Source organism: Squalius cephalus (assembly GCF_949319135.1).
Source record: "Squalius cephalus genome assembly, chromosome: 8".
In the NCBI taxonomy this organism is placed as follows: Eukaryota; Metazoa; Chordata; class Actinopteri; order Cypriniformes; family Leuciscidae; genus Squalius; species Squalius cephalus.
The window spans coordinates 33089450-33105591 of record NC_137129.1 but is presented as its reverse complement, the minus strand read 5'-3'; the positions used below and the strand labels follow the sequence as shown (position 1 = coordinate 33105591).

The 16142-nt window shown below is 37.9% G+C and overlaps 3 protein-coding genes across 4 annotated transcripts in view; all 3 read left to right on the top strand.

The window, feature by feature from the left end:
* Positions 1-16142, top strand: part of LOC307163494 (formyl peptide receptor 2-like) — a 322109-nt gene that overhangs the window by 252460 nt on the left and 53507 nt on the right. The gene's annotated exons all lie outside the window — the stretch shown is intronic.
* On the top strand, positions 6166-7479 carry LOC307163469 (uncharacterized protein). Its single transcript, XM_079879508.1, has 2 exons — positions 6166-6287; positions 6748-7479. Exons 1-2 carry the CDS (start codon positions 6174-6176, stop codon positions 7060-7062), a joined length of 429 nt encoding a protein of 142 aa, XP_079735634.1. The 5' UTR covers positions 6166-6173; the 3' UTR covers positions 7063-7479.
* On the top strand, positions 13422-15680 carry LOC307163508 (fMet-Leu-Phe receptor-like). The gene is made up of 3 exons (XM_079879560.1): positions 13422-13612; positions 14202-14724; positions 14807-15680. Exons 2-3 carry the CDS (start codon positions 14203-14205, stop codon positions 15284-15286), a joined length of 1002 nt encoding a protein of 333 aa, XP_079735686.1. The 5' UTR covers positions 13422-13612; position 14202; the 3' UTR covers positions 15287-15680.

The following is a 16142-nucleotide window of genomic DNA, read 5'->3' as shown; positions in this document are numbered from 1 at the left end:
ACGTGTCTTGATGCCTTCCGACCTTGGAATGTGTCCTCCGAAGGCAGCATTTATTAGTTTATGCGTCATTTGAATATCCATTCTGATTGGTCAGTTTAGAAAAGAGGATCTTTTGTACTGTCAGGTTCTTTTCTAAAACCGTACATTTATAAAACTTTCCTGGGCTTCCACAGAATTTTTTTTTTTTACATTATATGCATTTGAATAATCACATTAGTAGATAAAATGAATAAAACAATTATAATTTTATTTATTAGGTTTGTGTAAATGCCCTGCTATGGAAGCTCAGCTGTTGTCTGTTATCTTCTTTGACAGACCCCCATTGTCATGATTATCTTCTCTGATGACTAGGGGGCTTTTACATGACACTGGTTTCAAAAGGAAACGGAAAACTTTTTGTTTGTTTTGGTCGTTCATTTACACGACAACAGCGTTTTGGTGGCCTGAAAATGCAAACTTTTGAAAACGAGTTTCAAAGACCATTTCCAAGTTAATTTTAATTAATTATTTATAAAAAAAAAAAAAAAAAACCCACAGTATGTTTTCATATGATCCCAATCTATAGAGAGTAAAAATAACACTAATGTTGCAGTAAGTGAGATACACTCTACAAGTGATTGAGCATTAATGAAGACACCTGCGGTTAACAAGCAGAGTCAGATAAGATACGAGGAACAACAAGAACAGAAAACAGAGAAGAGAAAACAGAGAAGAGACACGCAGGCATAACTACAAATGACTCATATAACCACACAGCCTTAGATTAAAAAAAAAATCTAATCAGAGGATGCTTGAAACAACTAGCCTATATCATCACCATGTTCACTTATAATAAACCACTTCGGCTTTATTTATTTCATATGGTGTTGGTGAAGTTGGTGAAGTGTTCCCTTTAGTTGGGCTCTTGGCTATTGACTTTGGTTGAATTCATTCTCTTTTAAAAATTTAAAGAGTGCATGCTATCACTATTGTCTACAATATTTTATGCAATGACACCTTTTACTATATACACTTTTTGCAATCAGTGACGGACAGCTGAATTCTGACACGCGAGTTCCTAAATGAGCATGAAAGTCTTTAAGCACAGCAACTTTTAATTTTTAACTTTCATTATCAAGTTGTTATTAACCTTCCCATTGAAAGAGCTCTTCTCATAACCCGTTACTGAACAAACTGCATTTTTCTTTGTTTTCATATCTCGAAGTGTTTTTGTTTTGCAATGTACACAAGCACTTTTTAACTGATTTGTGTACAGATCCTTTGAAAGAGGAGACAAATCCTTTTTTTAAATCTTTGAAATGTTTCACCATTTTTACTTTGTTATTCAAAACTTCAGATGACACTGATTAATAATATAATCATAACTAAACCAATTATATTTTTCAGTTCTACTTTCAACAGAAAGAAAAAGAAAAGAAGTTATAATTATATATTACAATCAATCATGTGTTTTAATCTTATAGTTTTTCATTTACTTCATCAATGTGTTACACATGGAAATATACAAGCAAAAACAATGCTTATACCCAAAACACTCTTTGCATTCAGACAACTGGCCTACTCACACTCAACCCTGCAATACCATGCTGTTGAACCAGCTTCACCAGCTCCGGAGAACAGCTGTTGAGAACAGTTCTTGAGAATAGCCGTCAACCCAGAACTATACCAGCTCTAAACCAGCACTAACCTGCATAAACACGCCTGGACTAGCTTGGAATTAATGGTCTATGCTGGATTTTTCAGCAGGTTTTATAAAGAAACTGAAATACAACAGTCAGAATTACCTTGACAAAAAAGTCAAAGCCTATGACAAAGAGGAAGAAAGAACTTCTGTTTATGTTTTTGTTTTTTTCTTCTCTCTATTTTATGTTCCTTGCGTAATATTTCCCTTTGTCCGTCTGGTTTGTATTCTTTAATTACAATTTCAAAACTGCAGATTTTTAATACCATTATTGATACATATCCTCAAAAATAGAAAAAAATAAATAATGTATAAACTTTGAAGCTGAGCTGTGATGGTAGTGTTGATGAAAAAGTTTGAATAGTAGCTATAAAAATTACTTTTTCAATTTTTCTGTATACAGAAATATGTCACATAGAATAAGATACTAGTAATGTAGCGCTCCAAACAGGAAAAAAGTCCTTGTACTGCAGGTCCTTGTACTACAGGTGCGTAGAGCCAATGGTATATTGAAGAATGAACAAGAAGGGTGGCTGGCCGCACACTGATCCACTCAAGACTGAAAGTCTACAAAAACATTTTTTATTTTATAAATTGCATCGTGCAAAAAGTGCAAAGTGCATGTGAGTTAAAAACAAACTTGACACCAGCAAGCAAACGTTTCAGCACATTGCTATCTTCAGTGCTCATATGCACTGAAGATAGCAATGTGCTGAAACGTTTGCTTGCTGGTGTCAAGTTTGTTTTTAACTCACATGCAGTCTTGAGTTTGTTTTTAACTCACATCTTTCAGTCTTGAGTGGATCAGTGTACCTACGGTGGCTGAGAAGGGTCACAACACAAACAAACGCCACAACAACTACATATGCAGAAAACACCTCCAAATTCAGAAAACACATACAAACGCCACAACAACTACATATTCAGAAAACAACTTCGTCGATTTCACATCACGTACGCTGCAAATATTCACAGCACGAGCAAATAGGGAAACGAACTGCAAACTGCAAAGACACAACGGAAATGTTTCCAGGGGGGCCATAATCAGTGACGGCTACAAGAGGTAAGTGTTTCTCTTTTATTATGACAGACTTGTCGATGTGCTCTGATACCGAAGTGGTTTTGTGTGTTTTCAATATATTAAGTTATTGTCCCCATAACGTATTAGTCCACGCAGAAAATTGTTAAACGTTCTGCCAACGTTGTTAGCTGGAAACTAGCTGGCTAGCTCGCTTCTGGTCACTAAATAGATGCATTACCACACAGCAAATGTCAGAGTGTTAAAATTCCAGAGTTTTGATGACCAGAGTATAATTTATACACTTTGGAGTAAACTGGGCTTAAAGTACACTTGTCAGGTTTCACCATAAACTCTCTCAAGTGTTGTGTGTTGGTTCAGTGTTGATGTGGAGCTGTTGTAGTGTAAATGGTGGGATGATGAACTCTTTGAGTGTCAATCTGTTGCTGTACCGTCCGCATGAGTTTAGGTTTCGATACGTCATCAGATCGACTACGCGTTGTCATTGGTTGAATCAATATGCAGCCTCGACACCAGTTTCCAACTGACATCCGAAGACGTCGTCGACATTTTAATTTCGCAGGACTGCAGGTAAGAAACCACCAAGTGAATCATGCCGAATGTTTGTCTTCTTGTTTTAATTCTCATAACTAAAACGCTAATGTAGAAGTAGAAGTGGTGTGACGTCTGGTAATTTAGTTTAACTAGCTAACTTACTATGGTAGCTAAAGTAATTGCCAGTGTTAAATCTGGTAAAACTGTTTTTTTTTTTTTCAAATGATTTTTCCAAATGATCAACCATTAAATGAAATTTAAAAATGAAAATGCAGCATTCATTTAAGTTAAGCTGCCGCTCCCAATCTCGGGCCTTGTGCAGGCAAAATTGACTAGCTAGCAGCTAACTTATAGCCTTGAAAGCTAACGTTAACGTTACAGATTCCAGTCTGAAATGATTGAGTCTGACTTTATTTGCACTACATTTGGTATTGTGCGTGTTCAATAAACCAATTGCATTTTTATGTTGTAGTAACATGTGAGGAAAACTACAGCAATGCTTTTCAAAGTGCAGTACCAATTAAGGTCCTTGGCAAGGAAAGAAGTAACTTAACGTACTCAATCTCAATGAAGCATCATATCCAGCATTTCTCATGGAGGGTAAGTTAATGTTAATAGCATTCTTGTCTTCGTTCTCTTTATAATTTAAGTTTAGATCAGTGGTCGTGTTAACCGAATATTTTCTGTCATTGATTTTTTTAGCAGTGACGGAAACATCTGAAGGTCGAATCAGGGTTCCTACAAAGTCGCGAAAGTTTGGAAAATGCTTGATTTTAATTTATTTCTTCATGACGTCAAATGTAACTAAACATATAAATACAACTGGCTGACAATCGTTATTTATTTATTTTTTTAATCTCGCGAGGCATCCTCTGTTACGAAGCACGTCTCGCGTAATTCCATGTATTTGGCGCCTCGTGTAGCTGCTAGCCTATTCGCCTGGCGCGCAAACATCTACATTAAGAAATGTTGCTTGCTTTCATTTGATCGATAACTGGCTAGAAGATGATAAATAAAAACTGACTGCGTCGACAATCAACAGACAGAAAGGCATCCCGTTCTGTAAACACACTGATGTGAGCGCTATGGGAGAATCGGCCTTCAGCCACTCCAAAGGTAATCGGAGAGAAATATACAATTATGAACTTGAATGAATTCTTTAAAAACATTAATGAATTAATTAATATCGAATCAATATATAATTGTAATGTAGGGAGGGGAGGGGGATGTTCTTTCCGTCGTGCACGTTTGTGTGAGCACTCGGTTTCCATTTACTAAAGCAAAAGTTTAAATTTTAACATCTGCAGCATTGTATGCATTGTAGCCAATCGAAAGTTTAGTTTTTCATGATGCTTATGGACTAAACTTTCGGGAAGTGACCACCGCTTTTACCAGAGTGAGTTCTGTAAAGTGTAAATAATAGTTCCGTGATAACTAACCATAGCAACGGACGATACAAAAAACTCTGATATGACAATACATCTGTGCATCATGTCTTAATACTGTGTACAGACTAACAGAGCTGCCACTGACAAGAATAAATAAATCAGTGTTGTCTGAATATGTTTAGATTCAGTTAGTCTATTGATAACACTTGAACACTCTTTTTCACGTGTCCTTTTGTTTATTTATTAAAATAATATTTTAAGGTATTTAAGGAAGATATTCATGCATTGTATACTCATTATTATCATTATTATTATTCCAACCATCTACAAAAAACTGAACCTAACCTACAGTTGACAACAAATATACAAAAATATAACCACATTTTTAAAAAGTATCCAAAGAGTAATTTAATATACATAAGTTGTATTTATATTGAAGATTCTAATATTTTAGCTTGGGATTTAGGGACCTTAAAAATGCTTGAAGTGCTTAAATTAAACTCTTTAAAATCTGTACAAACCCTGACTTTGAAAAGTGACTCTTCATATATTAAAAACTGCATAATCTAGCCTATATGCTCCTATATCATGTAAGTTCATGATTAAAAATGAAAATGTCGATTAAAACGAAAGCTATTAAATGTCTTATAATTAAAATATGAAATAGATTATGGTGCAATTTTTACAACCATATCCATCAAAATAAAGGACAATGTGAAAGTCTTACGCAACCACTGGTTTAGATGTATGTTTATATGAAATTTTATTCTTAGCACCATGCTAGTCTACTGTAGCTTTGCCCATTAAGATATAAATAGTGCTAAAAAACATTATTATTCTCCCAATTTGTTGCATTTTTAAACACAACAACTTATGTTTTTTCTGTATTCAAAGCTAAAGAGAAGTTCAGCATACCCCCTGAGACAAACATGTATGTGCTGGATGACAGTGGAACAGAGGTTGACGAAGAGGTCTTCAGCGACATCCTGGATAGTAACACTGTTCCCCTCTCTAAAACATCCCTACTCCAAAAAAGGCTATGTGAGTACATATTTAAAAGTAAGGTTAATCTTAATAAACAAATGAATAATGTTCTGGTGCATTTTAGAAGTTTCACACTTCTTTTCTAAAGATCTCTATTGATTCATGTTGAAACTATTTTTGTTGATACTGTCTTTAGGAACACTTTTTTGACATAGACAGCAATGAGGGCTACATTGCCTGGAAGATTAAAAACAATTTACTATTGTTTTCATAGGCTTCAATTTGCACAATGTTTGAAGGAGAGCATTGTGCAGAATAAAATTTCCCCGATAAACTACAGAAAATAAAAAAAATGGCCTTTTAATCCAACCAATTAATTAATAATTATCAGGTTAATCGATTATCAAAAAAAAATGTTAGTTGCAGAACTAGTATTGTTATTGAAAAGAGTTTTGAGTTTTAATATTGATGTAGTATCAAAAGTTTTGGTCAGGTGAATATCATGCTTAAAGCAGGTGCTTCTGCCTTCTCAGGTTGGGATAGTGACATGGCCTCACTGCTGCTGCTGGTCTACCTACTGCCACCACCTCCAAGTGGAAAGAAGGGAGCTGTAAAGATCAGTACCCGGGAAGCTGTGGGCCATGTAGTCAAATTGCATAAGGTCAGTGTGTCCTGATCTCCAATGGCAATAGCCATTGTCAAAAGGCAATTGTGTAACCTCCCCAGATTATTGATCTGTTTCTTTTCAATGTCACCTTCACAGAATTTTAAGTCTGATCATTTGTTTTGCCTCCTTGAAGTGCATAGCGAATAGAGAGTGGGGTTCACCTCTTTTGACTGCAGTCTTGTGCTCGTTCATTCTTATTTTTAGTTGTCTGTCTTGCCAACGTATTGGAGTTTGCTGGGACATGTGATAAGGGAACCAACATTGATGAAGTCTCTGTTTAATTCTCTCTCTTTGTGTGACCGTGGTACAAAAACCTTGGTTGCCTTATCACATGCTGAATATATCCTGCATGGGAAAGCTAACTGTGCAATCAAAGGTTTCTATCAGAGTGCGACTTATCCATCAAAATGTGATGTTCAGTGTAGATTCATTTCAGTTTATTGTTATCTTACAGTCATGTCGCAGCCTTCAGGAGCACTCTGGTCCAAACCAGCGGAGGCAGCCCTACATCCTGGCAGTTGGGATGACAAGAAAGCACATCCACAAGTTCTACATTGCATTGGATGGTGATCTCCTTCCCTGCAAGGGCAAGTCTTCCCTGTCAGCCTTTGATGAACTTTTCAAAGCACATTATGTTTTCGGCATCTCCTATGATCAGGCCTTAAATGGCATGTACACATTTGTGCAGACCACCATCTACAACATTGATGTAGATCATTCTCACGGAACTCCCAGAGTCAAGGACCTTAGAGCTAAGCTCCTCAACTAAAGAGTTATGATGTTCAGATGCTTTTTTTGCAAGTCTATTTTTCTAACCGTTCAAATGTTGATCCGTCATCTCAAAGTTTTCCATGCATTTTATCCTGGTAAGAAGTTTCAATTGATGTGTGACCAGACTGGATGCCACCAGAGATTTTGGACTTTTTAGGCTTTAGAAAACATCTCCATAACAAACATAACGCTAAAAGTCTAGATCAATTTGAGAACAAACCCGTCATAGTTGACGTATCTGATGAACCCGTAGTTAATTTAATTCCAGAGCAACCAGAGAATTCTCAAAGCTGTAATGAGACCAAACTATGGTTTTGATAGAGATTATCAATATGTGGTTGCTGTACATGTGTTTGTATGAGTTTGTGGTTTTTGAACATCCATGAAAATTGAACATTGTTAAATAAACAGACATAAAAAGCACTGACTTTGAGTATTTTTCACTCACTGATGGTTCTAGGTTTACACTGCAGGTGTTGGAAATGATTGAAACACTGTAAATAAAAAAGTACCAGCTTTAGAGTACATTTGTACTCTCCAAGTGTTAAATAATGAGCTCTGCAAAGGTTCTAGGTTTACACTGCAGGTGTTCAAAAGCACTGAAACGGTGTCAAAAGTACTAGTTATAAGAGTACATTTTAAACTCTCCAGGTGTTCAAATGTAACTCTATTTTGAGAGTATATATTTTACACTTTTTACAGTGTTCACTGAACACCGAACTCTTGGACCTATATATACACTGAAACCAGTGTTCAGTGAACTCCTATAGAGTACATTGAACACTCTGATTTTTGCTGTGCAGCGTTTGTACATTGTTGTCCTGATATCTGAACTATTTATTTATTTTTCAGATTGAAATGTTCAGTCCGTTTTGTGCTGCAAACCACTTCGGTATCAGAGCACATCGACAAGTCTGTCATAATAAAAGAGAAACACCAGAGAATGTCTAATAAGGCCGGAGACGGGAAACATTTACCTCTTGTAGCCGTCACTGATTATGGCCCCCCTGGAAACATTTCCGTTGTGTCTTTGCAGTTTGCAGTTCGTTTCCCTATTTGCTCGTGCTGTGAATATTTGCAGCGTACGTGATGTGAAATCGACGAAGTTGTTTTCTGAATATGTAGTTGTTGTGGCGTTTGTATGTGTTTTCTGAATATGTAGTTGTGGCGGCGTTTGCATGTGTTTTCTGAATTTGGAGGTGTTTTCTGAATAGGCTATGTAGTTGTTGTGGCGTTTGTTTGTGTTGTGACCCTTCTCAGCCAGCCACCCTTCTTGTTCATTCTTCAGCATAGAATAAGAGACCCATGACGACGAGGCTCTAATATTTTATAAAGTATCAGTTTGTGCCAGTTTATTCACGTCCAGCTTTAATGCACATTTGTGGCCTTCAGAGAAAGTCTGAAGAGGAAGTAAAATTTTTTCAACAGTGGTTTGTGTGGCCATTTTTGTCTTCACACTTGCAATTGCAAACAAACAAACAAACAAAAACACCCTACAAACAAATATAAAAGTGATATATATTTAACAAAATTTGAAAAAAGAATTAAAAAAAAAATCCATCAGGAGAATGGGTGGTTGCCGATTTAGCCTACATTAACCTGTATCTCAGTATAAAGGCTAGTTCATAGTTATTGACAAACCTATTTTTATCATAAATTTAAAGTAAAATATTTGACTGAACTGAGTTTGATGAATCCAGTCAACTGTAAAGATAAAAACAAGGTACGTTTCATGCTACAATAATTTTATGTTAAATAATAAATATCAAAAACTAAAATATCAAACTCTTGTTGAAATGTCTCTTTCTAAAGAACATGGGATTTGTGGATTTAAGTTGTGTGTAAAAAATAAGTGTGTCAACATATTTGTGGAAAGTTCTATTGTTTTTTTGTAAGCAGTATATCAGACTTCTTAAACATCTTCTTAAAAATCTTTGCCACAGCTGAAAACCAGGAGAACTGAAAGCTGACAAAGAATGAAAAGGGACAGATTTTTGAACAAACATGCATGCTCACACACATACACACACACGTTGTTGGGTTTCCATTTTTTATGGGGACTTTCCAGAGACATGATCTTATTACTGTATAAGATGTATATTATATCCCCTAACTCTACCCCTAAACCTATCCATCACAGAAAACTTTCAGCATTTTTACATTTTCAAAAAACATAATTTCACTTGATTTTTAAGCTGTTTTCTTAATGGGGAACAAAAACTGTCCCCATAATGTAGGGAAAACCAGGACCACACACACTTCCACAAACACTGGCTATTTCTATCCTGTATATCCTGGAATAAGTGAACTCTGGAAAGCATTATTTGCAAACATTGGTCATTGTTCTCACAAAGATACAAGTATGCTCACACATGGACACGCATACACAGCATTTACCATGGGATGTACCACACTTGACTTTAAATGAAGAAACTGAGAAACCACAAGCTTACACAAATGACCTCTCTCAGAAAGAAATGTAAAGATGAAACCATGCCAATTTAAAAAAAAAAATCCCATAGATGTTAAAAGGGTCAGGCAAAACTTGTCTCACTTGATTCTAGCAACACAATACACATAAAAAGGGTTCATCTAACTCTGTGTTTTTCAGCTCTACTCTTGGCGACCCACCTATCAGTATGTTTTAGGTGTCTCACAAATTGAACCTTTCATTTTTAAGAGTGTAATTTCCTCACAACCAGAGGGCCACCTCTGCTAAATTTCCTCTGACGTCACTCATTTGTTGGTCATATTCATTGTGAAATCTTCAGTGCATATTATACATTTAGTCATTTAGCAGGGGCTTTTATCCAAAGCAACTTACAAATGAGGAGAGCAATAGAAGCAGCTAAACCAACAAAAGGAAACATTATGTAAGTATAAGTCCCAGTTAGTCTAACAGTGCACACAGCAATTTTGTAGAATAGTTTTTTTTTTTAGAAACAATTTTTTTTTTTTAGAAATGATAGAATAGAAAGAGAACAGAAAGTGTTAGTATTAATGGGCCAAGTGTTGACTAAAAAGATGTGTCTTTAGCCGTTTCTTGAAAATGGTTCTTGGATCAGTTGCAGAGGTTTGACAGTACATGCTGGAAGGCCTGCCAAGAAAGCATTACAATAGTCCAGCCTGGAAAGAACAAGAGTTTGGACAAGGAGTTGCTCCGATAAGAAGTCTAGATCTTGGTAATATTGTATGAGTTAAATCTGCATGGGGCAGTTCTAGCAATGTCCCTGCAAACATTTGGACATTTAATGACCGTTGAAAAGACGTCACATCCCGTCATTGTTGAAAAATAGTTCCAAAATGAAAATTTAACGGATGTCTTTGATGTTATCTGTTCTGTGTTACATGCACCGATTTATGCCATCCTACCATGACTATTTTTGGCCAGGGACACAACGTTGCTGTCGGACCAATGATTGCTGGGGTGGTATGTGAATTTTAACTGATCTTCAATCACAACTCCAAGGAGAAGTTGTGATGAAGTGTTGGGTTGGCCAAAACCACAAGCAGTTCGGTCATGGAAAGGTTGAGTTGCAGTAGGTGATGGTCTTTCATCCAGCAAGAAATGTCAGGCAGGCAGGCTTAGAGAGGTAGAGTTGTGTGTCAGCATAGCAGTGATAGGAAAAGCCATGTTTTTGAGTGACAGATCCTAGTGATGTCATGTAGATGGAGAAGAGAAGTGGTCCCAGCACTGAGCCCTGAGGCACCCCAATAGCTGTTGCAACTTAGACACCTCAACCCTCCATGACACCCCGAAGGACCTACCTGAGAGGTAATACTTGAACCACTGGAGTGCGGTTCCTGAGATGTCCTTTGTCATGAAGGTTGACAGGTAGATCTGGTGATTTACTGGTGTATCTGGTGTTGTCAAAAGCAGGAGACAGATTATTGTATAGATTACTGATTATTTGGAAGCTGCTCATGCCAGTCTCAGAGCTTCAAAAACCGAGAGCAGGGCAGTTTTAGTTGAGTGGCCACTTTTGAAGCCAGACTGTTTGCTGCCCAGGGGGTTGTTCTGTGTGAGAAATGCAAAGGTTGAACATGACTCTGTCATGATTCTGCCATCTAGTCCTTGATGTTTAATTCTTGAGGCAGGATCATGACAGACCCATGTTTTATGTGTAAGCACATGGCCATTTGTTTGGGCTGTGTGTTTGCGTTGTCTTGTCACTTTACCCCGCCCCCTTGTTATCTCATCTTGTTATCATTATTGTATCATCGCCGTCACCTGTTTTCCTGATTAGTTTGCTCCCTATTTAATCTCCTCATGTTCTCTGTCCTGTGTCGGTACATTGTCTAATATTGCGTGTTATTTATTGTGAAACCTTGTGAGTATCCTGTCAAGAGTATTGTCTAGAGAAAGTTCTGTTTTTGCTGTTTGTTTATAGTCTAGTTAATTGTCAGAGTCATAGTCTAGTTTAGTCACTCGTAGTCCTGTCCTGTCTTGTCTTGTCTTGTCTTGTCCTGTCTTGTCTTGTTTAAACTGTTCCTGTGACTACTGTCTGCAATTGGGTTCATCTCCACACCACCCCATAACAGAATGTACCGACCAAGACCGAACCCAGCGGACAGTATGTCCTCGCCCGTCGAGTCCCAAGCGGATCTTTTTGTTGAGTGGTGGCACAAGACAAGTTCTGATATCAGAATCGGCAAGCTGCCGATTCCGCCTCAGGGAGAGAGGTCCATTAAACAGTACGCTCGGGTCGCTCATGAGAAGCGACTCTTCCTCCCTGACATCCTTCTCAACCGCTACTTCATAGCGGGTCTCAACGCTCCTCCGCCTCTTGCTGAACGGGAGAGGTTGGTAGACTGGCCGTTTACTGACATGGTGGACTGTTTATCTCGAAGGGAGATGCGGGTCTCCATCTTGTCTACACCTGCCTCGCTACCTGTAGTCCCGGAGGGTCGCGTCCTGGCCGTTGTTGCCCATGGTGATCAGGCTGGTTCCACTTCTTCTCCTGAGGCCTCTTCTGCACCCATTGAGCTCCGTGGCAAACGAGGGAGACGGACGTCGTGGGATTCTCCTTCGGAGTCATCCTCTACAGAGTCTGCGCTGCCCGAGAACGCCCTCCCAGCTCCAGTTATGGTCCCTGCTGAACATCTCCAACTGGTCGCTAGTCCGGCTACGGATTCTGCACCGCGTCCTAGGAGAAAGAGGAGGAGGAAAGGAGCTTTCCGTTCTTCATCTCTTCCTGTTCCAGAGCCCGCTACTGCAAGCGCTGTTCCAGAGCCCGCAGTCGTGAGTGCTGCAGAGAGAGCAGCGGCCGATTCAGCTGCTGAAGCTGTCTTACGGTCGGTTTCTGCTTCTCAAAAGATGCCTGTCCTCGTCGCTGCCGAGACAATGTCTGAGTACTTGAAACGTCTGGTCCAAATTCTTGAAGTCCCTGTCATGTCTTGTCCTGAGTCTACTGTCTGCAATTGGGTTCATCTCCACACCACCCCATAACAGACTCGCTCAAGTGTTTTTGCAATAAATGAAAGAAGTGATACCGGTCTGGTAGAGTGGGTTTCTTTAGCAGTGGAGTTGTCCAGGCCTGCTTAAATGCTGTGGGAAGAGTGAGTGCAGGTACAGCTAAAGAAGAAATGGCTTGAAGGAGATAAGTTAATAGGCTCAAACAGACAGGTATGTGATTGAAAGGATGAGTTTGGAGACTGCCTCTGAGAGCGAAAAGATGGAGGGAAGAGTGTGTTTGAGGTTAAGATGTGTTTGTTGGTTTATGGTGTGGAGAACTGGACGCTGATGGTGTTTTTTTTTTTCTTAGGTACGGCCTTGTGTCTTACATTTATTATGGGGTGGTGGTGGCGCAATGGATAAGACACATTCCTTTGGTGTGAGAGACCCGGGTTCGAATCCACTGTGAGACACCAATGTGTCCCTGAGCAAGACACTTAACCCCTAGTTGCTCCAGAGGCGTGCGACCTCTGACATATATAGCAATTGTAAGTCGCTTTGGATAAAAGCGTCAGCTAAATGTAAATTATATTTTGATTGTTTTATAGGCCTGTTTCTTTACTTAATTTGACAATTTCATGATTTACTTGTTAACTTTGGATTTGCATTGGCTTGCTATTTTTCTTTAGTTCTGTTAAACCTATTAATAATTTACATAGAATTATGATATTAAACATATAGTAAAATTCCTGAGCTTCCCTTGAATAGCCTTTAGCACAACAATTTAGCTATTTAAATGGCTTTTTGGAGTACTGAGATCTAGTGCAGAATAGAATTTGATCTGTCTGATAAAAATTGCACATCTCCTCCCTTTTCCTGCTTGCCTGTCTTTTGTTGCCAAATAGCACGCTTTAGAATGACTGTGCAAAAGATGCAGTAAAAAAGCCTGTTCAGAATTAAATGAAAGCAACTCTAAGAGATGTCAGTGAAGTTGCTTGTATATTTATCTGCACACTGGTGGCACAATTACTATTTAATTCTTAAACATAGTCCATGCTGAACATATTCACAAAAGATTATAAGCTGTTTATCCCAAGACTGACAGTTTGGGCTGGTTAGTACAAAAAGAAGAAGAAGAAGAAAAAACAAACAGGTAAGAACATTTAGTTCTTTTCATTTAGATTTAGTTCACCTTTTTGAAAGAATTTTCTGAAAACAATATAGGATAAAGGATGAGCTTAAATCAAATTTATTGCAAGAATCTGATGTATTAAATATATATTATATATATATATATATATATATTAAAAAAGCTTTAAAATTTTGTTTTAAACAAATAATATATATTAATATAAATAAAATACATTTATCAAAGTGTGAATATGGTGTGAATCAAATCCTAAATGAAACAGCAGAGCAGTCAAATAAGTTCTACTGGTTATGATTTAGCAGGGTAATTCAAAATCTATAGCTGAAATCAATGTTCTTATTATGACTTATAAGTAAACCCTATCAGTTTAATAACCTAGACCCTCTTGGTTGCCAGACAATGTTTGACAATCTCATCATGTTTATTTAACTGTGTGGTGGTGACGCTCGTGAAAGTAGCATGGTAACCACACGCTTAAGTTGTGCAGAATGCGTAGGCATATCAAAGTTGAGTGCATAAGCAGATGTAGGTTGACCGTAAGCCTTCAGAAGAAAAAAAGCATCTTTTAAAGATTTGTCTGTCTTGCTTGTAGAATGACCTCGAATACAACTCTGTCCTTACATTTCAACTCTAAAATTCCAACCAACAATGAGAAAACAACAGTGGACATTGTCTTCCTTGCCATCATCATTTTCCTCGGCATCACTGGGAACTCTGTGGTCATCTGGGTGGCCGGCTTTCGCATGAAGCCCAACGTCACTAAGGTTTGGTTGGTCAATCTGGCAGTAGCTGACCTGATCTTCTGTTTGACACGAGTCACTTCGCTCCTCAAAAAAAATGTCTATGACCACTGGCCTTTTGGGGTCTTTCTCTCCAAGTTCAATGTTTTCTTCAAGTACGCCAACATGTTCTGCAGTGTTTTCCTTCTGGCTGTCATCAGTGTGGATCGAGCGCTCTGCATCTGGTGCCCAGTTGTTACTAGAAAACGACGGACGTTATGTGCAGCTCGTGTGGTCAGTGTGGGAGTCTGGATTGTGGCGGTGATCTTTAGTTCACCTTATTTGGTGTACCGGCAGGTCAACCCTAGTGACAACAACTTGACCAAGTCCAGTGAGGTCAGAATGGCTTTATAAATTACTCCATGTACCACCTTGCATAAAAAAAACTTTGAATATATAATTATAAATTAATTTGCAGGAGAATGGAGCAGCAGAAGCAAGTGGAAAGTATGTCTACTACTGCATTCGTTTCATCTGTGGATTCCTGTTGCCCTTCCTGGTCATCCTTATCAGTTACATACTATCTGCTGTTGGGATACGCAGAACACGGCTCTCTGGCAAATCGAGGCCTCTGCGGATTCTTGCTGTATTGGTCTGTGTCTTTTTCCTATGTTGGGCCCCCTACCACTTTCTAGGACTGGTCAAATTGGTTAATAAAAACAACAAGGCGGTAAAAGTAGGATGGAGAATGGCTTCAAACTTAGCCTATTTCAACAGCTGCATTAACCCATTGCTGTACTTCTGCATGGGACTGGAGTTTAGTCAACGATGCAACCAAAGTTTGTATGGGATTTGTCACAGAGCTTTTATGGAGGAAGGCCAAACTTTGTCACAGCAAAGCACTAGGGAGGAAAGCTGTAATTTCATTCCAAAGACTGAGTGTGTCACTAAAGTTTAAGAGTTTTTACTCTTTTTCTTGGTCAATTGTCAGGTTTATCAGCAAACTATTTTTTATGCATTTTTTATTATTAGTATATAACACATTAAAATAGGAACATACCTCAGTGTCTGGTCTTCTGGTTAGCTTTCATATAGGAGCCTATATAAAATGTACCTTAAAATATTCAAACTAAGGTCATTCGTAATATGGGTAATATTTATACAAATGTTTATGAAATAATTCTGCATTTTTATGATCTATTATGCTTGTCTACATGTGTATGATTGTTAACAGGATGACACTGATATATGTGGCCTAATATAAAGGAATGAACAGTTTTCATTGATTCTTTAATATTAACCATTGCAATAAATGCACAGTGTATGAAGCTGTGATGAAAGCTTTTGATTCAATTTCTTTTCATCAGAAAAAAACAAACAAATTTTTCCTGGTTCAAATGTCTTCTAAACCTTTAGGTCCTTGTAGCCTAACTGAGCACACTGAAATAAAACATCTGCAGTGACACTGCATTAAAGGTTGTGCAATATTGCAAAATGATGACACCCATTTTTGTTTTGCATGTGCACTTCTTAGTAGCCTACTCTAATTGATGCTTCCTCATTAGAGAGAAAACACTGGGGATTCGAGACTCGACTCGGCCTCGACAGTTGGTGACTCGACTACAACACTGATACATTGAGGGCAGGGATGGGCAGTATTTCAGATACATGTATTTAAAATACGTATTTGAAATACAAAATACTATTTTGTATTTTAAAGCCTTTGGAAAAAAATCTAATGTAATTTGTATTTAAATACATTTAAGATGAGTATTTTTGTATTTTCAAAGTACGCAAAATACTTTTTGCCAGTC

What these genes read in the sequence shown, in the direction of transcription:
- LOC307163469 (XM_079879508.1), top strand. Translation starts at nt 6,174, where the DNA reads ATGGCCTCACTGCTGCTGCTGGTCTACCTACTGCCACCACCTCCAAGT. An exon ending in ATGTAGTCAAATTGCATAAG is followed by an intron (nt 6,288 to 6,747) that starts GTCAGTGTGTCC and finishes GTTATCTTACAG; the next exon opens with TCATGTCGCAGCCTTCAGGA.
- LOC307163508 (XM_079879560.1), top strand. Translation starts at nt 14,203, where the DNA reads ATGACCTCGAATACAACTCTGTCCTTACATTTCAACTCTAAAATTCCA. An exon ending in ACTTGACCAAGTCCAGTGAG is followed by an intron (nt 14,725 to 14,806) that starts GTCAGAATGGCT and finishes ATTAATTTGCAG; the next exon opens with GAGAATGGAGCAGCAGAAGC.